We start from the raw sequence: 23,075 nt of genomic DNA on the forward strand, positions 1-23,075 counted from the left end.
ACTAATACATAGTCTTTCTCAAGCATGAACATAGAGTGAATTGTAAGTACAGTTAGGTCCATATATATATTGGGACACTGACACAAATTTTGTTTTTATTACCCGTTTACTAAAACAAATTCAAGTTATAGGTATATAATGGACATGGACAGACTTTTAGCTTGCATTTGAAGGTATCCACATTAAAATTGGATGAAGAGTTTAGGAGTTTCAGCTACTTTACATGTGGCACTTTACATTTTAGGGACCAAAAGTAATTAGACAATTGACTCAAAGGCTGTTTTATGGGCAGGTGTGGGCAATTTCTTCATTATTTCATTCTCAAGTAAGCACATAAAAGCCCTGGAGTTAATTTGAGGTGTGGTGCTTACATTTTGAAGATTTTGCTGAGAAGTAAACATGCGGTCAAAGGAGCTCTCCATACATGTGAAACAAGCCATCCTTCATCTGCGAAAACAGAAAAAAAAACATCCGAGAAATTGCTACACTATTAGGAGTGGCAAAATCTAAAGTTAGGTACATCCTGAGAAAGAAAGCACTGGTGAATTCAACAATACAAAAAGACCTGGATGCCCACAGAAGACAACAGTGGTGGATGATCGCAGAATAAAATCATGGTGAAGAGAAACCCCTTTACATCAGCCAATCAAGTGAACAACACTCTCCAGGATATAGGCGTATCGATATCCAAATCTACCATAAAGAGAAGACTGCATAAAAGTAAATAGAGGGTACGGTGCATAAGCCTCAAGAATAAGAAGGCTAGATTGGACTTTGCTATAAAAACATCTTAAAAAAACAGGACACTTCTGGAAGAATATTCTTTGGACAGATGAAACCAAGATCAACCTCTACCAGAATGATGGAAAGAAAAAAGCATGGCAAAGGCATGGTACAGCTCATGATCCAAAGCATACCACCATCATCTGCAAAACACGGAGGAGGCAGTGTGATGGCTTGGGCATGCATGGCTGCCAGTGGCACTGGGTCCCTAGTGTTTATTGATGATGTAACACGACAGAAGCAGCCGGATGAATTCTGGGGTTTTCAGAGACATACTGTGCGCTCAAATCTATCCAAATGCAGCCAAACTGATTGGTCGACGTTTCATAATACAGATGGATAATGACCCAAAACATAAAGCCAAAGCAACCCAGGAGTTTATTAATGCAAAGAAGTGGAATATTCTTGAATGGCCAAGTCAGTCACCTGACCTGAACTCAATAGAGCATGCATTTCACTTGTCAAAGACAAAATTTCAGACTGAAAGGCCCACAAACAAATAGCAACTGAAAACTGCTGCAGTAAAGGCCTGGCAGAGCATTAAAAAGGAGGAAACACAGCGTCTGGTGATGTCCACGAGTTCAAGACTTTAGGCAGTCATTGCCAACAAAGGGTTTTCAACGGAGTATTAGAAATTAACATGTTATTTACAAATATTTAATTTGTCCAATTACTTTGGTTATAAATGGTGTACCCCAAGGTTCAGTGCTGGGCCCTCTATTTATTTATTAATGATATTGAGGACGGGATTAATAGCACCATTTCTATTTTTGCAGATGACACTAAGCTATGTAGTACTGTACAGTCTATGGAAGATGTCCATACACTACAAGCTGACTTGAACATTGAGTGATTGGGCATCAACTTGACAAAGGAGGTTCAATGTGGATAAATGTAAAGTTATGAATCTTGGTAGTAATAATCTCCATGCTTCATATATCCTAGGGGATGTAACACTGGGAGAGTCACTTATAGAGAAGGATTTAGGTGTCCTTGTAGATGGTTGATCAAATAACAGCATACAATGTCAATCAGCTACTTCTAAGGCCACCAGGATATTGTCATGCATTAAACGAGGCATGGACTCGCGGGGAAGGGATGTAATATTACCACTTTACAAAGCTTTGGAGCGGCCTCATCTGGAATATGTAGTTTAGTTCTGGGCACCAGTCCATAGAAAGGACTCTCTGCAGCTGGAAAAAATACAGAGGAGCGCGACTAAACTGAGGGTCTTAGTTATGAAGAAAGATTAAAAGAATTGAATTTATTTAGTCTTGAGAATAGACATCTAAGGAAGGACATCATTAACCTACACAAGTATATAAATGGGCCATACAAAAAATATGGTGAAAAACTGTTCCATGTAAAATGCCCTCAAAAGACAAGGGGGCACTGCCTCCGACTGGAGAAGAAAAAGTTCAGTCTCCAGATACATCAAAGCTTTATTACTGTAAGAACTGTGAATCTGTGGAAGACTTCCTCATGACGTGGTCACAGCAGGAACAGTGGATCTAAAGGGAGTTTAGAAGATTTCTTAAAAGTAAACAACATTAATGCTTATGAAAACGTGTAGAAATTTGAGTCTCTCTTCCTTCTGTGATTCGCGTCCCCACCTATCCCTTGGTTGAACTTGATGGACTTATGTCTTTTTTCAACCGTATCAACTATGTAAAAATATGTAAACCACGGAGAACACTTTTAATAACACATGTTGCACGCTTTCATTTGCCCAGTTTGATCTCTTCTGTTCCCTGGTACAAAAAAATCTGAATCACATTCAGGCTCTGACCAATGGTAACATAACTTAAGGAAGCTCTCATTTGCTTCCTATAAAATACAAAATGAACACTATCGTTATGAGATCTCATAGTTCTCTATTGCTGTCTTCATTTTAATGAGGCACCATTATTGAATCCCAATCCCCCATGGAAGATCAGAAGTAGAGAAAACATAAGAAAGAAATCAACAGGAGCCCTACCAAATACACAGGAACCAATAAATTAACTTGCATGCTGCAGCTTCTTATTCTCTGTGCTTCTATCTGCTTGGTGATAATGCTGCCTTTTTAGGCATTTGGCTTTGAATAATGATCATTCACTTAAAATGACAGGAATGCCGCCTATAACATTAAAATCTTAGCACTGTTGCGCTGTGAATTTCATCTGGCATACTATGGATTCTATATTTTGTTACTCTGCTTCATATAATTTTCTCACAAGGTCAAGCAATAAATTCCAACAATGATCAAAAATTATATATTATTATATTATTGCTTTACACTGTAAAATAAGTACAAAATTAGCAAAAAGAGGGAAATCCGTTTTTTATTGCAATAGTATTTGCTGATGTGCGCAGATTTACAGTACAGGATTGCTTCCAAAAAAGGTAATGCACATGCAGGTTACATTGAATTGTGGTATGACTGCATGCACATATTTCCCTGTTTATACCAAACAAACTTTATAATGAAAAAAAAAAAAAGGCCAAGAGAATATTTACAGACGATGGTAAGGGCAGCTTAGAAACTAATGGAAGACTAATCATGATAAACATATGTCTATTTGGAAATCACATCCTAATAAAATGTTCCAATAAAATCAAACATCTTGTAAACAACATTGAATTAAGACCTATGTACAATTTACAATCTCAGTAGGAAATAGACTTCTGCTTCTTCAGTATTGCATGGCTCACTCTGATATGTCAAATGATCTATGCAAAACTGGTCATTATGTCTATAGGTTTGGGATGAACATGCACCCTCTGGTATACCCCTGCCTTCCATGCTCTCTCTGTTAAAGTTACTACAGTATCCCGCTATGTAAGAACCAGTGGAATGTCTGTTGACAGGTGGACAAGCTGTGGTTGTCTTGTTCCTTAGGACTACACCATTTGGAAATGGACCGTTTTGTTTTAGTTTAATGGCCTCCTGTTTTTCCTTGGCACGGTTAGCAATGTTTCTCACTCTGCTTTGACTTCTAGAAGAGAGCTTTCGTGCTAGAGGTCTAGGTTTGTCCAATTCATCCTCATCACAGAATGATGGTCTACAACAATCATCCTGGTCATAAGATACCAGTCTCCGTAACTGCTCGGTTAATGCATCTTTAGACTGATGTTTAGAGTTAACAAAAGATGTTCTGTCCTCGGAATTGCCAGACAAAAGAAAGCCCCTATTTATCCGCTTGTACTTGCTATCAAAATTACAAGATATGTCTTCTGAAGTCAGGTCTCCAAGACTTTTAGACTTGCATGGACTAGGTTGTTTAGTTCCTGGAGATGAACACATATTTGAATGTACCTGTTTTGGAATGCAGGAATTATGCAAGCTGCCTCTGTGGGCAATATATTTTGAGTCTTTAAGCGCATTACAGTTTTTAACCTGTTGTTCTTGGTCTCTCCTTTGGTATATATGATGGATTCCTACAGAATTATAGACCTCCTGTTGTTGAACGTTACTATGCAAAATAGAATTTTGATTTATTTTTTCGGAATCAATAAAGTTGTTGAAATTGTTTTGGTTGAACAGATGTGAAGAAGCATGTTTAAAGTCTTTCTCTTGATGGCTTTGAGAAACCGCTTGTGGACCCCGAGATGCTTTCTGAAACTCAACTGGACCACTAGTAGTAAATTTTTTAGAAGGCTCTGAAGGTATTATATTGGTCACACAGTTTGTATAATGACTACTGGATGCACTCAAAAGATTTTCCATGCTTGCTGGACGGATATTTTTGGGTTTTGGCTTTATTTCGGGATAAATTACCTTTGGGGGTTTTGGCTTTATTTCAGGATATGGTTTCTTACATTGTGACTTTTTGGTGTCATCAACCAGTTTGTCACTTACTCTGAAAGTGTTGGCGTCCATCAGTGTGTTCCCACTCAGATCTTCTTCTTGTATAATTGTGTATACTGAATATTCAGATGTTTCTGGGCTAGAGAAAACTGTGGTATCGTTTGCTGGATATAATAATCGCGCCACATGTTTTGGCACTGAAGAATGTTTTTTTGGTGTTGAGATTGCTGGTGTGAACATTTCAGAAAATCCAGAAATCTTTGTTTGACTATTTATGCCATTTAGACTTGAGACACAAGTCAAGTTAGTTTTCTCCTCTGTGACGTCAAACTGCTTGATGAATGCCGATATTGAGCTTCCAAGTTCGCTATCATTTACAGAGGGAACCTCACTAATCATGTGAGATATATCATTTTCAAAAATAACTGCTGTAGACTGCAAATTATTTGTGTCTGTGCAGACAGTAGTTGACAACTCTGTGATGGACATCAATTCATTAACATTAAATTTGTCTTGACAAGTTGCCGATTTTGGTTGACAAAATGAATCTTGTGAACTTTTTAATGTAGAATCTTTATCAATTGGACTTTTCAGCTTTATTTCATCCTTTTCATCCTCGGATTCACTGGTAAATGTCTCATTAAACTCTTTGATATCTTCATCACTTCTTTTCCCATAGTCTAAGTGTAAACTCCGCCATTTTTTATGTACAACATGTCCATTGGCTGTGGCAATAGCCTGGCATGGATTTTTGGGAAGACATGCAGGATTCTGGGTATATTCAAGCATTAGTTTTTTTGTAATTGGCCTGCCCTTCTGACTTTCCTCATTTCCTATGGAAAAAAGAAAACAGTACACCATTCATGTATAGAGAGTTGGCATTTATCACAGTAGACACATATATGGGTTGTGTAGGCATGGTAAAATGCTGTGATGACATACAGCACTATGGTTCTGTGCTTTGTGTAGACAACTTCTGGCATGAAATGAAAAAAAAATAAAAAATGATCACACCATTTTGTCATCATCTGACATTATCCATCGAATGGATTACATTCAGATTGAAATGTAATCATTTCCAGAAGTGATGGTAATGAAATACCACACTAAATACATTGTTACCTTTAGTAGTTTCCTAATAGATTTGTACTAGAAAACATAAAACAATTCTGTTAAAATGTCATATAAGCTTAACATAGTAAAATGCAACTCAGGAATAATGTAACAAAATATGACATGTATAACAACAAATGTATTAGTCTTAATCATGGTCACTTTAAGAACCAGGAGGTTCGAAACATGTTGATCTGATGGGAGGTGGAGGGAAGTGAAGTTCACTCTGTTTTACCTGTCATGTGAATACCAGAAAAAAAGACGCAGTAACTTATAATCTACTCTGTGCTTGAACTTTTTCTTGTTAGCCTATGACATGTATAGTAAATCCTAGCATGATGGTGGGCAACTTCATAGATTTGGCCAACCTAATAGACTAAACAAATTTTTTCACGATTCTGCAGACGATGACGCATTGGTGAATTTATTCTCAAGGTTCAAGATTCACTTTAGAGGAGTGTATTCTATATACCAGCAAATCACGGAATCAGTTTACTGTTTACTAATTCAAACATTCAATAGCTAGCCGGGGGCAAAACTCAGCTTGCTTCCTTATCCAGTTAGCTAAATTCTGTGCTCAAGGCAGAGTGGATATTTGGTGCCCTCTCTGGCTCTGAGCATCTGGGGCACCTGACCCACTTCTCATTCCTCCTACATAAGGCTCTGCAAGACACCAATTTATTTTTGTTTTGGTGCTGAATAATTTGTTGTAGGAATAATTTTTTTGCATTATCCAAGACACTAGGCCTCATGCACACGACCGTTTTTCGGGTCCGCAGCCGAGCCACAGTTTTTGTGGCTTGGGTGTGGACCCATTCACTTCAATAGGGCCGCAAAAGATGCGGACAGCACTCTGTGTGCTGTCGCATCCTTTTGCTCCATTCCGAGGCCCCGCAAAAAAAAAAAAAATAGCATGTCCTATTCTTATCTGTTTTGCAGACAAGAATAGGCATGTCTACAATGGGCCATCCGTTCCGCAAATTTCGGAAGGCACACGGGCGACTTCCGTTTTTTGCGGATTCGTGGTTTGCATGATCGTGTGCATGTAGCCTAAGTGTAATACTTCAAGACCATTTTATCCAAGTCACAGAGTAGCTGACATATTAATATTCACAATCATGTTAGGTATACAAATACATTTTATCAGGGGCCCCAATAAATGGCAAAATTCAGTGGGGTTTGAGAATCTGAAAACCCACCAGTGTTAAGTATGAACGAGAGTCAGAACTGCTTTTCAAGAGATGGCAATGCAAGTACCTTCCTTCTAAACCTAGTGAAGTTACAGAAACTGACAAGTACACACAAAAGAAAATACATTGTCCTCACATAAGCTCATGCCGTCACCCACTGTTTCAAGATATGAAACGTGAGCTCGTTTGTGTGCAACTTCTATTAATTTATCTGGATTAGAATACACATATGTACAATAACTTCTTCAGAAAAATAACAGCTGGAACCCATCCTTGACATGAACTAGGCTTCCAGTTGTGAGTTCATGGAATCTCACAAGACTCAGCTATTGAGAAACATGTACATTTGTGTAACTTAGAGGGCATGTTGCATGTGCGCTTGACAGCTGAAGGCATCTGTGTTGGTCCCATCATGTCCATATGTGCCTGCCTTGCTGAGGAAAAAGGTTTTAATATATGCAACTGAGCCTCTAGGAGCAACGAGGCATTGCTGTTACACCGAGAATCTCCCCTTTCTGTGCAACTACCGCACCCTCGCCACCTTGATTGACAGGGCCAGGCAATGAAAATGTTATCACACCTGGCCCTGACTTTTCCTAAAGTCAAAGTGCAGAGGACGCTGCAGATTCAAAGAGCAGAGCCTCTAGGTAATGGCAACGTCCCCTTTGCTCCCAGAGTTTCATTTGCATATATTAAAATATAATTATTCTCAGAAATGCGGGCACATATGAACATGGGACCAACACAGATGCCTTCAGCTGCCAAGCGGAGATGCAACAGGTCAGCTAGTTTCTTAGGTACAAATCTGCTGACAGATGCCATTTTTTACAATCATATGACTGGGGCATGAGCGAATTTATTTCGGATGAAATATCCAAAGTCGATTTGCATAAAACTCTGTTCTTATACTGTACGGAGCTCCTGTATTAGGATGTATTGGCTCCGATGAGCCGAAGTTATTGCTTTGGGAAGTCCCACGAGACTTCGGCAAATAACGTCATAAATTAATTTGCACTGTAAAAAACAAATCCCGAACTCTGGTTCGCTTCCAAGGTACCACTTGGAACCGGACCAGAGTTCGGGAATGTTTTTTTTTACAGTACAAATTCATTTATGAAGTTATTGCGCGAAGTCTCGTTGGCTCATCGGAGCCAATATATCCTAATACTGTACGGAGCTCCTGCTCTGTACAGTATTAGAACAGAGTTTTATGCAAATTGATTTTGGATGTTTCATCCAAAGTAGATTTGCCCATCCCTACATATGACGTATAGATACTATAAAGTAAAATGTATCATCCATAAACTTTTTTTTTTTTTTTCTGCAGCAATATGATGGTGTCGCTTTGGATATTTATATTGCTAAATTTAACAGATAGTCTAACTGCTTTCCTGGTGTATAAGAAAAGCCTCCAACATAAGCCAAATCTCCTAAACATTTTTTCTTACTATTTTTGCTATATTACAATAAAAATGCAATGTTTTAATCTTAGACTTCCATTTTTAGAAGATATACATTTTTCTTTATTTGCAGAAGAAATTATGTTATAGATATATTAATATTAATAACAATAACAGCAATAATATTAACAGTTGCCACTCATTACCTGATGCTATGTCATTTTTTTGGGTATCTTTAGAAGACTCTGAAGTAGAAGGTTCAAAGGCCCCAAGAAGGAACTTGTCCACTGGCATTGAAACAGGTCGGGCCTGTAGGCTTCTGGATGTTCTCTTCATTACAACATCCTTCTCTTTAGCACCAGCCACCTCACATGGAAGATCTCTACTCTCTGTTGACTCTTGAAACACCATCTTAGTCTTCTTTCTACCCTTGGCAGGTGCACTGGCAGTGCGTCTTAAAATTCGATCTCCGATTGATCGCTTTCGTATATGACCGTTACTCTCCACTGAACTATGCTTTGTACTTTTATTGAAAAGCCCTTTGAGCCCAATAAATTGTCTGTTCTGAAAATATAAAAAAAAAGAAAGCACCTTTAAAATAGGACTCCCCCTCTCAAAATTTGTCTTAAGACTAAAATAATAAAGGAATAGGGATGACCAACACGGATGGAAGATATCGGCTAAATACAAACCTGACAAACTCATGCACATATGACCAGTAATATACCACGGCTAGTAAAACCATATTTGCAACTAGAAATCACACAGGTTTACAAAATGAATGACTTATATGCATACTATAAGTACTGTATGCATAATGAGGCCACAAACACACAATTCTTAGTTGGTCCATGCTTGAATGGGGACTGATGCTTAATGAGACATTACTTTGTCATGCGACAGGAATTTGGCACTCAGCAAGTATCAAGGGTCTACCTTTGTGGCTCCTAGAAAGTGCAATATAGTATAACTGGGATTGAGGATTAAAGGACTCCACTGAAACGGAAAGAAAAATACAGATTTGAGCTCCTGTAATAAATGGTATGTCAGCAGGCATATAATTTAAGCACCAATAAAAGGAAATCCTTAGCTGAACGGATTTAAAATTTCTCTGCAAAAAAAATTACATTATACCCCAGCTAGGTAGTTACATTCATTAGAAATTCATCACTCAAGGGCGGTTAATAACATGGAAAACTCCAGTATTAAAATTCTAACCCGCAGTTAATGAAACAAAATATCTGTGCAGTCTGCAGTACAGCGGGCCTCCATCTCAATATGAAAAGACTTTCATTACCCGGAGTGAAATGTGATCCCACTCCGTCTTGTTAAAGCAGTGCTTCTACATGACTGTCCTGCAATACTTTATAATTGCATTCTATGAAGCCTGCTGAACTAAATAATGTTATGCAGACCCGGCACTGCCAAGGAGATGATAATGGAAATAAAACTACTTACCTTCCCATAGATCTCATTTATTGTGACATGGACAAATATGGAGGCTTCTGTCAGTCCTTCCAAGTAAACATGGCGGTATCCTGGCAGATGAGTAATAATAATAATCATGTCACACAGTGCTCAAAAACACAACTGCCTCCTTATGAATAGCAGTACAGAGATATCGGTCTTTATCACAATTATTATAATCTGATTGGTTTGGTCACAGGTCTTTCCATTTGAGTCAAGTATGTTATGGTTATGCAGTAGATACAATTCGAGTCCATACAATTCAGCCCAATTAACTGAATATTAAACAATGTCAATTAAAGAATATATTAACTATTAGGCCTCATGCACACGACCGTTGTGTGCATCCGTGGCCGTTGTGCCGTTTTCAGTTTTTTTTTCACGGACCCATTGACTTTCAATGGGTCCGTGGAAAAATCGGAAAATGCACCGTTTGGCAGCCGCATCCGTGATCCGTGTTTCCTGGCCGTGAAAAAAATATGCCCTGTCCTATTTTTTTCACGGCCAACGGTTCACGGACCCATTCAAGTCAATGGGTCCGTGAAAAATCACGTATGCACACAAGATTGTCATCCGTGTCCGTGATCCGTGTCCGTTTTTTCCTATCATTTCAATGGCAAACATGACTTAGATATTTTTTTTTCATTTTTCATGTCCGTGGATCCTCCAAAAAACAAGGAAGACCCACGGACGAAAAAACGGTCACGGATCACGGACCTACGGACCCCGTTTTTGCGGACCTTAAAAAAAAACGGTCGTGTGCATGAGGCCTAAGAAAAACGTAAACCAAAAACTTGAACGACATCTGTTGTCAAGCTGGAATCCTCAGCATCCTTACACCATTCAAGTCTATTAAACAGAATCTAAAGAAACTGAGGCTCCATTTAGACAATCATTATGGATAAGAACACAATATGCGAAGTATGTGCTAAATGTGAAGCTGTGAATACTGTGCCTTGGTATACGTTGCCCATAAGTTCCACTGTGACAGAATCCTCAAAAATTGTAGTCGACTAAGGTTATTTTTTTTCAGTAAATTTAAATAAGTTATGCAAACACATATTCCTACAACAGAAGTTGGTTAAAAGTGGCCTTATGGATGTAAAGATGTATTTGGCGCCTGCACTGAGATTTTCACACTGCAAAAACACCATGTGAACATAGTCTTATTTGTATCATATTAGGAGGTATGTATTAATGTTTATTTTTAGACTTTTGCATTATCTGTACTCTCTTGTCTTCCTCTTGGGTACTATTCATTGGTCCTTTGTGCATGCTTTGTCCTGATTAATTGCATACTGCATTGTAGCCCCTTGTTCTATGTGGGTAGGGATTCATTTTCTGTTTTTATCGTGGAAAATTTGAATCAAATGTTGTTATAATAAAGATCATGTTGTTTAATTATCTTGACATATTGTGTGGTGTTGCTAGTTTTGGAGCTTCATATAGGAGCCCTGTAGCTATCCTATCTTTAGGAGAACAACAAATTACATTTTTATTAATTTCCACGTCAATACGTCACATATAAAATTCACAGAATTACACATTCCTTTATCCCACCCTATCAACAAAGTGAAGTACAATGGCAAGGAAGGATGGGGTTTCCCCGCAATAGGGAGAGGGTGGTGGGGTCTCCCCCCCGCCCTCAATAGGGAGAGAAATAGAGAGGGGAAAAAAATAACTCAAACCTCCAACCAGTAGGATTCCCAACTTATACAATTGTCCTCCTAAAACAAGATTTGGCCTCATATAGCTTTTCTTAACTCCTAATAATATCTATAAGCGATAGAAGTTGGGCTATACAGGTAGAAAATCTACCATTAATGAAGTCAAAGACCTGTACCCAATGACTATAAATAACGGGACAAGACCATATGACATGAAGAAATGATGCCATGGGGACAGAACATCTTGGACAGTTAGAATTCTGCCATTTAACCATTTTTCTTAAAGGGAACCTGTCACCGGGATTTTGGGTATAGAGCTGAGGACATGGGTTGCTAGATGGCCGCTATCACATCCACAGACCCATAGCTCTGTGTGCTTTTATTGTGTAAAAAAAACTATTTGATACATATGAAAATTAACATAAAAGAGTCATATCTTACTTGTGTGACCAGAGAAGAGTCATATTTTCAAGCTCTGACTCATCTCAGGTTTATTTGCATATGTATCAAATCTGTTTTTTTTTTTACACAATAAAAGCACCCAGAGCTATGGGGACTGGATATTGCAGATGTGCTAGTGGCCATCTAGCAACCCATGTCCTCAGCTCTATACCCAAAATCCCGGTGACAGGTTCCCTTTAACATCAGAGAGTAATAATAAAGGCGATGAACTATATTGAATTGAATTAATCTATAATTAGCATTTCTCGATACCCGTGAAATGTTGCGCAATATACCATCCCGCAATGTCCTTTCAAGCCTGTTTATCTCCTTAGACCATTTGTTCAGAATCTGAAAACGTAGCTTATTGGCGTGCTTAGCAATAATAATTTCATAACCGTTTGAAATGGCCTTTCTCTTGGTTTTCAATAAATTCAGTTTTGCCACCAGCTCAAAATCATTGGGCCAGAACCACTCTGTCATTAGTGGCCAATATAAGCATGATATACCTGGTAATAGAACTGAAAGGAAGTGAGCAGGTTATACTCTCGCTTGAGATCATCAAATCTCTTAATTGCTCCGTCTTCAAATAACTGTAAATTTTTAACTATATCATATCTTCATCTATTATGCTGGCTAATCTTGAGAAATTCCTTCACATAGTTATTACCCCATAAATGCAAATATATTGTGGCTTCAGTTATCCCAAAAAAAATACATTTTAACCCAGTGACACATCTTATCATAGAAGAAGTAACAGAATGTAGACCCTCTATACAGTATATAGATGTATACAACGGCCAAGACTCCAACTGGAAAATATTGTCATATCCTTTAAATAACACAAACAGCCAATAATGTATAAACAAGGATTCATTCCAACTAACCAACAACTGTAACAAAGTAGTATTTAATGTTGGGAATAGATAAGATACGACAGTTTAAAGCTCACCCTCTTTGTACCCTAAATTAGCTAATTTATTAATGCCCCAGTTGTCTTAAATATTTGGTCTTGAATCCAAACAGAAACTAAAATAATAAATAAATTGGGGTAGAACATCTTTAGGTGCTTGCTTCTCTATCATTCATAATTAATATATTGAAAAATAAAATAAAAAATCATTGCTCATACCAGGCATTAGACTGCTAAAGGCCACAGTCCTCTGTCCAACAAAGTCCCGTCCTATTGGATCATGGTCCCATACTAAAAACCTGACCAAAGCTATTTCAGGCATGTGGACAGTAAAGGTCAGGGTCTCCTCCCAAACAGGATTGAAACCTGAAATGTATGACAGAAATTATACATCTTACATTGGTAGATATTTAAAAAACAAAAACAGGTGTCGTATCACAGACAAGTCCCTGCTATATACTATATAACAGCATAACATGGCATGACTTGCATTCACAGGTTGTTTCCTATCTTAGAAGGAAATACTCCCTCGCTTGTAGTAGTAACGTAAAGTTGATCTGATAATCATTCCCTATGGATATCCTTTATTGCTGCAGTAAATAACATTAAACATATCAACAGACAGCTAAACTGGATTTCCAGGATAATGGAAAATGGCACAAATAGCAACAAAAAGGAGCATAATAACCTCTTTATCTCGGCCTTCGTATGTGCCATAATCTAGGGTATAAAGTTTCTTAAAGTAAATTTCTACTTTCAAATACCACCTCCTGAAATGTCAAGGAGGGATGTCAAAAGATGAGAATCCGTGGGGTGCAGAAGATAAAATCTGCACTGGAGACCTGTGTTTTAGACTCCGGTCTGAATAAAGGCCCATATCTGGCGGTGGAAACACTTGTGATTCAAATGGGGAAACACAAGTTCAGGTTCTAGAGAGTCCCAGTGATCGGAGCCCCATCGATCAAACGCTTACACTCTATTCTGTGGACAGGGGATAAGATGGTGGTATATGGTTGGGGTTACATAATTACACAGGTGGGAAAAAAACACAGGTCCATCAACTTCAACCTTCTAAATTAAGGGAGGGAGGGCAGGGTAATGGTTAGCCTGCTTCAGTCAAATCTATAGTTCTTTGCTTCCAGACACCAGGAATAAACAGGGCACTTCTTGGTAATGCTATGTTTACAATGATATGGGCAGGTCTTCTACAATAGGGGCTTATATGCTATTTAATAGCATTTGGAGTATAACAGCACACATTGTTTTTTTTAATGGGATTTTAATGACACAAGAAAATGAACAGTCTAATGAATGGGTAAAGTAAGCATAGAATAGAAATTAGCAGAGGGGAGCAATTTCATTCTAACATCTGATATTTCTATCCTGATTTAGTAGACTGCTTCACACATCTGTGACAGGTCTTGATCCTGCTGATACAGCATGTTCTGTCCACTGCCCTTCAGGATATCGTATATAAACTGGACGGCTACTACCCACGTGGCTGGGGTTAAATTTTATTTACTCAAATCACCTGGTACAAACACATAGAATGCATGATATGTCTGACAACTGTAATTATAGTACAAGCAGCAGTTACTGACCATTGTCATCAACCACACGAGTTTGTTCTTTGCAGCAATCCACAGGTAGACCAATAATTTCCACTTCCACAAATGGGTCAATGATCTGCAGAAGCAATGCATAGGAGCTGTATTGATTCACAGTAGCTAATGTTGAGTTACACTATTTTTGTGTTAACCATTCATTATATAAGCTTATAATACACAAATCAGTGCAGAAAATATTCTGTCACTCATTAGATACCTCAGACCAGTGTTTCCCAACCAGTGTGCCTCCAGCTGTTGAAAAAATACAACTCCCAGCATGCCAGAACAACCAAAGGCTGCCTGGGCATGCTGGGAGTTGTAGTTTTGCAACAGCTGGAGGCACACTGGTTGGGAAACACTGCCTCAGACCATACAACCATAGAGTTGGGATATCTTACAAATGACACAATTTAAGATTAACTAGTGACCGACTAAAATGTAAAAAATGTACATAGATCCAAGATGAGTATATAAAAAAAACCCTACTGTTTAGTTTTTTCAAGCTAAAGTCATGGATCTATAGCTCATATCTAATGATGATACAACAAATCACATATATCTGAAGATCATCCTCATATGAATGGAGTTTGTATGTTCTCCCTGTGTTTGTGTGGGTCTCCTCCGGGTACTCCGGTTTCCTCCCACACTCCAAAGACATACTGATAGGGACTTACCGTATTTTTCGCCCCATAAGACACACTTTTTCTTCCCCCAGAAGAAGGGAGAAATGCCCCTGCGTCTTATGGGGCGAATGCGTGCAGTTTTACATCGCTGGCAGCGATGTATCAGTGAGCGGGGACTCGGGGAGGGACTGGGGGGAGGGTCTGGGGGCTGGCAATAGCGGCGGGGCGGTGCAGTCAGTGTAGTATAGCACCGCCCCGCCGCTCCAGTATACTAATATAAGATGTAATTTTCAAATAATAGTTATTAAACTTGCCCCCTTAGTCCTATTACTAACTTACATCCTAATCGCGGCAGTAGAATTCAGGCCGGGCGGGCGGCAGCGTAACTCTTGTCACGTGCCTGCGCCGCCTACTTTATGAATGAAGCAGGCGGCGCAGGCAAGTGACGTCAGTAAGAGACGCGCCGGCCGCCCGTCCTGCCTGCCTGCATTCTACAGCAGCAATTCGGATGTAAGGTAGAAATAGGACTGAGGGGGCATGTTTAATAAGTATAAATTGAATATAACATCTTATTTTAGTATACTGGCGGCGGGGGCGATCTGTGGATGGCACAGTTATGGGCTGGGGGGGGGGGGTCTGTGGATGGCACAGTTATGGGCTGGGGGGGGGGGGGGGTCTGTGGATGGCACATATATAACAGTGCAACCCACAGATCCCCCCCAGCCCATAACAGTGCCATCCACAGATTCCCCCCCCCCTGTAACAATGCCATCCACAGATCCCCCTGTAATAGTGCAAGCCACAGATGCCCCCCATAACAGTGTCCGTCATCCACAGATCCCCCCATAACAGTGTCCGTCATCCACAGATCCCCCCATAACAGTGTCCGTCATCCACAGATCCCCCCCATAACAGTGTCCGTCATCCACAGATCCCCCCCATAACAGTGTCTGTCATCCACAGATCCCCCCATAACAGTGTCCGTCATCCACAGATCCCCCCATAACAGTGTCTGTCATCCACAGATCCCCCCCATAACAGTGTCTGTCATCCACAGATCCCCCCATAACAGTGTCTGTCATCCACAGATCCCCCCATAAGTGTCCGTCATCCACAGATCCCCCCATAACAGTGTCCGTCATCCACAGATCCCCCCCATAACAGTGTCCGTCATCCACAGATCCCCCCATAACAGTGTCCGTCATCCACAGATCCCCCATAACAGTGTCCGTCATCCACAGATCCCCCACATAACAGTGTCAGTCATCCACAGATCCCCCCATAACAGTGTCCGTCATCCACAGATCCCCCATAACAGTGTCCGTCATCCACAGATCCCCCACATAACAGCGTCAGTCATCCACAGATCCCCCCATAACAGTGTCCGTCATCCAAAGATCCCCCATAACAGTGTCCGTCATCCACAGATCCCCCACATTACAGTGTCAGTCATCCACAGATCCCCAGTAATAGTGCCATCCAGAGACCACCATTCGTTCCAAACCCACCAAACACACAGCACACCTTTTGGTTAAAAAAATTTTTTTCTTATTTTCCTCCCCAAAAACCTAGGTGCGTCTTATGGGCCGGTGCGTCTTATAGGGCGAAAAATACGGTAGATTGTCAGCTCCATTAGGGACAGTTGGATGCTAATGTCTGTAACGCGCTGTGAAATATAGTAGCGCTATACACGTGCATAAAATAAATAAAAAATAAATAAATATGAAGAATCAATGGTCAATCTACGATGGAAGAGGGTATACTGTGTCTAGACATACAGTATTTTGCTTACCTCCCCTCTGTCACCGAGCATGGAATCTGGAGGTTTTGGTAGCTGTTGACCACTAACAACTTTTAGGATAAGCTGTTTTTTAGGGCTGGCTGGTAGAGGGTCACCAGAGAATGGATTAAATACACCTATTAAGTGAAAAATTACATATATGTTTTTATTAAATGGAAACATATCTCATAGCAGTCCCCTAAAACATTTTGAATGCATGCATGTGGTGTGTATAAGGAAAGAAGACTAAGATGTTGCCAGACACCTTAAAGTTGAGGGAAAGACCCCACCTTACACATTAGATGGTGGCTGGTCCCACCGAAATTAGCAGGTTTGGACAACAATTATTTAGTGTGTATTTACTACTTTAAAGGGTCACTGTATTGTCAGAAAACTTTTGATATGTTATAGAGACATATAAAAAGTTTTAATCAGTGGGAGTCTAACCCCTAAGATCCACATTGATCTCTAGAACGTGGGGAGAGATGTGCTCACTCGAGTTAGGCGGGCCCATAGAATTTCTATAGAGTCCATCTCGCTTCCTGTCCTGTAGTGACGAGGCACTAAACGAGTGCTTCTCTTTCCTCGTTCTAGAGATCGGTGGGCGTCTCAGCCCTCAGACCCCCACCGATCAAAACTTTTTTGTCCCTATCAAACGTTTTCCAAAGCATAGCGATGCTTTAACTTTTCTTGTCACTTTTCATCTTCTTGCTGGAAGCAGATTAAACAGGATCATGCAATCAACAATAGGTGATGGAGACAGCCTAGCTCCTCCTCCCCATCCCTGCACAATGACCTCTACACATGATAAACAACGCTCTCCAATACAAACAAGCAGGTCATTTTCTACTTTGTTTTCTTATGTCCTACTCTAAAGCCAAGGTTTGGAATTGTGGTTACTGTACAAGATGGCTGCAACCATAATCAAGTGAAAAATAATATATTGTTATATATTTGATTATAATCTATAAATGTGCTATAATGTACTCATTACTATAATATTCATTTAGGGCTGCAGTAAACGATTATTTTAGAAATCGTGTATTCTATCAATTATTTTTACGATTAATCGAGTTTTCCTATAAGAAAAAAATGTATTAATAGACTGTTTTCCTTTATAAAAACTCATCAGACTCGCTACCATCAGTCCCCAACACCCTTCGTTCTCCCCTGTGTGATCAGCCCAAGTGCTTCAGTTCCCCTCAGTGCCATCGGCTCCATTATCCCCCAGTGCCATCAGCTCCACTCCCCCATTGCCTTCAGCTCTCCCCACTTGTGCCAGCAGCTCCCCTTCCTTGTGCCAGGAGCTCTCGCCCCCCCCCTTGTGCCAGCAGCCCTCTCCCCTTGTGCCAGGAGCTCTCCCCCCCCCCTTGTGCCAGCAGCTCTCCCCCCTTGTGAAATCATCTCCACCCCTGCTCCTCCTGACACCCAGAGTGCACAGCATCATTGGTTGCTATGACGCTGTGCACTCCGGGCACCCAGCCTTAGTCGCACTAACTTATCTTTCCAGCAGGGGCGCCTCCGACACTTCATCGTTCCGCGCGGGACCATGGATGTGCTCTGGAATGTCTGGAGGCCCCCTGCTGAAAGGCGAGTATTGCGGGCCAGCGGGAGACCACAGAGCAGGAGTGACGGCAAGTGCTTCACTCCCGCTCCGTGGTCACGTGACACAAACAAATCTTTGATGCACTAGATACATTTTTTAAAGACGGAAGAAAATTGAATTACACTTTAACTCAGAGCAGTTAATAATTAGATAGGATAACGAACAGTATAGGTTATGTTTTTAGGGTGCTGTCAAATGTGCTGCGGCCGTAATCTGGCTAGAGGCAGCAAATCCATGCAGTTTGCTAATGAACAAAGTGTTAACTCCCCGCTGCAAAGACTAAGCACTTCCTTTAGAAGCAAGCTGTGGTGGCAGCAGCTACATCTGCCAGCACACTTTTCTTTTTATGAGAACATCATGCGCATCTATAATTAGATCAAATTTTTCTTTTTATTAGTTGAATGCAGGTCTAAACATACGTCTAACTAATAAATGGCATGTAAAAAGCATCATAATTGATATTTGGCATTCATGCTGTCAGTCAATTATCTGTGCAGCCAGCTTTCATGGTGACACACTTATGTTACCCAGTAAATGTTGTGTGCCATGTTTCGGCACCATGTGAATCACAGGTCAGTCCTATAAGACTCCATTCACACGTCCGTGGTGTGTTGCGGATCCGGCACCCCTATAGAAATGCCTATTCTTGTCCGCAGCTGCGAACAAGAATAGGACATGTTCTATCCTTTGCAGAGCTGCGGACCCGAAGATCGGGGCCGCGCTCAGAAAATGCGGATAGCACACTGTGTGCTGTCCGCATCCATTCCGTCCCCATAGAAAATTAATGGGTCCGCACCCGTTCCGCAAAATTGCGGAACGGATGCGGACGTGTGACTGAAGCCTTAAACAAAACAGAAATAACAGGAACGGGTGATCTGCATGCATTGGACTCATGAATCTAGCAGTTAAAGTGGTAGCATACCTTTACACATCTGCTGAGGTTTAAGGAGATATCCACAATTGCCATTCACCTTGAATTTTGCACGATTTAATTCCATCATGCGCCCTTCTGTCTGGTAGTTGAGCGCCACTGTGAATGAAGAGACGGATGAGGGACAGTAACAACACACTCAGGACGGCTACATCATGTAATTTTTATTTTACATGAGAAATGCGAGACTGGTTACACAGATATTGGTTACTAGTGCTATGACACAAGATGCCACCCAACACACATACAAGCTATGTTTTGTCCTAAGCGGTTATGTCCTATTATTCTTGCAAATTGTATGCAGGAAAAATGGTCTCTCCCTGCCAAAGCATCACCAGAGTGTCTGCAATGTTATTACAGGATGTAGGATACTTAAAGGGGTTATCCCATCTTAGACAATGGGGGCATATCACAAGGATATGCCCCCATTGTCTGATAGGTGCGGGTCCCACCTCTGGGACCCGCATCTACAACGAGAACGGAGTCGGGGAGAGTTGTGGCTGGAGGACCCCGGGTTTCCCAGGGTCCAACCACCACCAGGCACAGCTCCCCGCCTCTCCCATTGAAGTGAATGGGAGCGAACCGCACATGCGCGGCCAACGCTCCCATTCATTTCTATGGGGCCGACGGAAATAGCTGAGCCAGCGCTTGGCTATTTTCGGCGGCTCCATAGAAATGAACGGAGGGCGGCTGCACATGCGCAGTGCGCCCTCCTCCACTTTCTCTGCTCCGTTCTCCTTATAGGTGCGGGTCCCAGCGGTGGGACCCGCACCTATCAGACAATGGGGGCATATCCTTGCGATATGCCCCCATTGTCTAAGATGGGATAACCCCTTTAAAATCTAGCTTGACTGTAAAATATGAGACTAAGACCTAGATAAACTAACAGCATGGGCAAGTACAATGCAGGTGAATTTTAATGTTGATAAATGTAAAGTAATGCATCTAGGCCACACTAATCGTATAAATGCATATACATTAAACAGAAAAAAAGCAGGGGACAACAAAACAAGATAAGGACCTTCAGTGGACATTTCCACAGGTCTGACATTGCTGGATTCAATAGATCACTGCCAGATCCCTATTGACTATAATGGGATCCGGCATAAATGCCAGGTTTTAGCCAGACAAAAAACATTTCATGCAGTGGTTTTTGGTCTGGCTGACAACCAGCATTTGTGTGCCAGATCTGATGGAGGAGATGTGAACGAGGCCTAAGCTAAGCAGCAGTACTCAATGTCAGGCAGTAGCTGTAAAAATGTTTTTAGGGTATAAAAAGAGTGATCCCAATAAAATATTACCCCCCTACTGTATAGACCCCTTGTAAGGCCAGATCTTAAATACAGGATAACGTTTAGTGCTTTACATGCTATATTGGATATTGCAGAGCTAGAAAGAGTTCGGAGGTAGACGACCAGATTATTAAATTGGATGGAAGGTTTCTCTAAGGGCTCACACACGCAACTGTATTTTTGCTCCATGTCCGAACATCAGTTTTGGTGGATCTGTGCAGAAAATTATAGAGCTTGTCCCATTCTGGTCTATTTTACTTTTGTACAGTAGGTCCTACGAAAATTGCCGGATGCACCCGGACTGCATCCATATTTTGGCGATTGTTTTGCAGACCACAAAACTGATATAGTCGTGTGCATGAGGCTTACAGTGAGAGGCTTGAAAAATAGGGCTTGTTCAGCTTGAAAAAAAATATTTTATTTACACGTATAAATATATGTGTGGTCAGTACAAAGAACTGGGAAATTCATTACACATGAAGGAAAGGTATTTAGACAGCAGTACAGGAAAGGAGTCTTTACAGTAAGTAGTAGTCAAACTGTGGAATGCCCTACCCCAAAAGGTAGTAATGGCAGATACTATGTCAGCATTTAAAAAGAGCTAGATGCGTATCTAATCAAACAATTAGGGCTATATAAGTGAGAGAGAGTCTGAGAAAAGATGAACTTGATGGTCCTGTGTCTTATGTACTATGTATCTATGGCATAAACTCTGTACTCCTAATAACTTGACTATACATGAAAATACAAAGTGATAATATTTATATTAGTCATATGGAAATCCTCAATCAATTGCTCTATCACATAATCCTCCCCATCACTTCTCAGGTCTCTCAACCCTACAATTTCATTCTATCACTATCTGAATAAACTTTCCCACTATGGGGTCCCTACCTCTAAACCCTGAACTAAAATCAGTGCCTGCATCCCTACATGTTTCGCCGTATATTTTGGCGTCTTCAGGCGATGACGTGCAATGGAACCTGCACGTCATCCCCTGAAGATGCCGAAATATACGGCGAAACATGTAGGGATGCAGGCACTGATTTTAGTTCAGGGTTTAGAGGTAGGGACCCCATAGTGGGAAAGTTTATTCAGATAGTGATAGAATGAAATTGTAGGGTTGAGAGACCTGAGAAGTGATCAGGTGTTCCACCCAGACAAGGTCCATCTGAACACGTATTAGAACATATAATACACAAAAGAGACAAATTCCCTCCTATTTTCCCTGAGGAATTTTAAGTTAGTTCCCAAGAGTCATATGTGTTTTAAAGAGCAAATAATAAAGAAAAATGTTTTATATATTACTAGTCAGAGAGGATGCAAAAGCTACGCTTAGGTCCTAGAGACCATTAAACTTTATAGTATATTAAATATAGCGTCGCAACCTCCTGAGGGATCCTTTATTTTGTTGGTTGCTGAAATTCTCCAGCACCGCTCGCCCCTCGTCAAGTCAGTGGAGACACCACGGATAACTCCTGTAGGAAGGAGGTAAGCGGCTGAATAGCCAATATCGTCATCTATTACAGCTCGACTAAAAGTCATAATCAAGTCATATATGACTATTTATGATAGTTTTAATACTATCATTCTTCGGACTACATTAGAACTCGTCCGAAAGTAATATCAATACCTCCATCATCTGCGATTATTCTGCGACACAATACCAATCCCTCAGGCGCCGCATATGAAACAAAGAGTATTATATGCGCATGTATGGTAAAGAGATCCATATCACAACAGGGACATTTATGGTGGCGCATCTGAATTGTCCCCTTTGCGAATATTTTGCGACTGTTTTATATTGATCTTATATTGGGCATATTGCTATATATTGTTTTATGTATTTTATGCAATAAATGTGTGATTTATGTTAGCCCAAGCCTGATGTCAGAGTGCTCGTCCAACATATACTTTCTTTAGTTATGTCCTATTATTGTCCGCATAACGGACAAGGATAGGACTGTTCTATTAGGGGCCAGCTGTTCCGTTCCGCAAAATACAGAATGCACACGGACGTCATCCGTATTTTTTGCGGATCCGCAAAATACATACGGTCGTGTGCATGAGGCCTAAAACTGTTAATTTATACATTTTAGTCTCTGCTTTTTATTAGTTCAGTTGTGCACAGAGGCCATCTTATCAGGGATTGATAGCATTCTATGTATAAGTGTGTATACACAGCTGTCAGTCACTGATAGTTACGCACAGGGGTGGTCTTACATAACACAATATACATTTTTATCCAGTTTGTGTTAATTCTTTAGAGAAAGTAAAGAAAAAGGTAATATTAGGCTGTTCAAAAAGCAGTGCCAGCATTTTTCTTTAAAAACTCAAAAATGTAACGTATAAACTAAAAAAAAAAAAATGTTTGAGATTTCACTTTGCTTTGAATTATTGAAATAATATTTAGATTAGTGATATTTTATGGGCTATTGTATTGTGAATCACCCTGCTGCATTTTACTGGTAT

General features: G+C 40.4%; 1 protein-coding gene across 1 annotated transcript in view; it reads right to left on the reverse strand.

Annotated features, from left to right (window-relative positions):
- Positions 1-3,228: 3,228 nt before the first annotated feature.
- PLCH1 (phospholipase C eta 1) overlaps positions 3,229-23,075 on the reverse strand; it is a 263,641-nt gene continuing 243,794 nt past the window's right edge. The window contains exons 17-24 of the mRNA XM_044290631.1: positions 19,303-19,410; positions 16,787-16,911; positions 14,366-14,450; positions 12,984-13,130; positions 9,735-9,814; positions 9,213-9,272; positions 8,483-8,840; positions 3,229-5,406 (exon numbers count right to left, since the gene is read on the reverse strand). Coding sequence (XP_044146566.1) covers positions 3,425-5,406; positions 8,483-8,840; positions 9,213-9,272; positions 9,735-9,814; positions 12,984-13,130; positions 14,366-14,450; positions 16,787-16,911; positions 19,303-19,410 — 2,945 coding nt within the window. The 3' untranslated portion in view covers positions 3,229-3,424. The remainder of the gene's footprint in view (positions 5,407-8,482; positions 8,841-9,212; positions 9,273-9,734; positions 9,815-12,983; positions 13,131-14,365; positions 14,451-16,786; positions 16,912-19,302; positions 19,411-23,075) is intronic.

The sequence above is a fragment of the Bufo gargarizans genome, chromosome 4, assembly GCF_014858855.1.
Source record: "Bufo gargarizans isolate SCDJY-AF-19 chromosome 4, ASM1485885v1, whole genome shotgun sequence".
Taxonomy (NCBI): domain Eukaryota; kingdom Metazoa; phylum Chordata; class Amphibia; order Anura; family Bufonidae; genus Bufo; species Bufo gargarizans.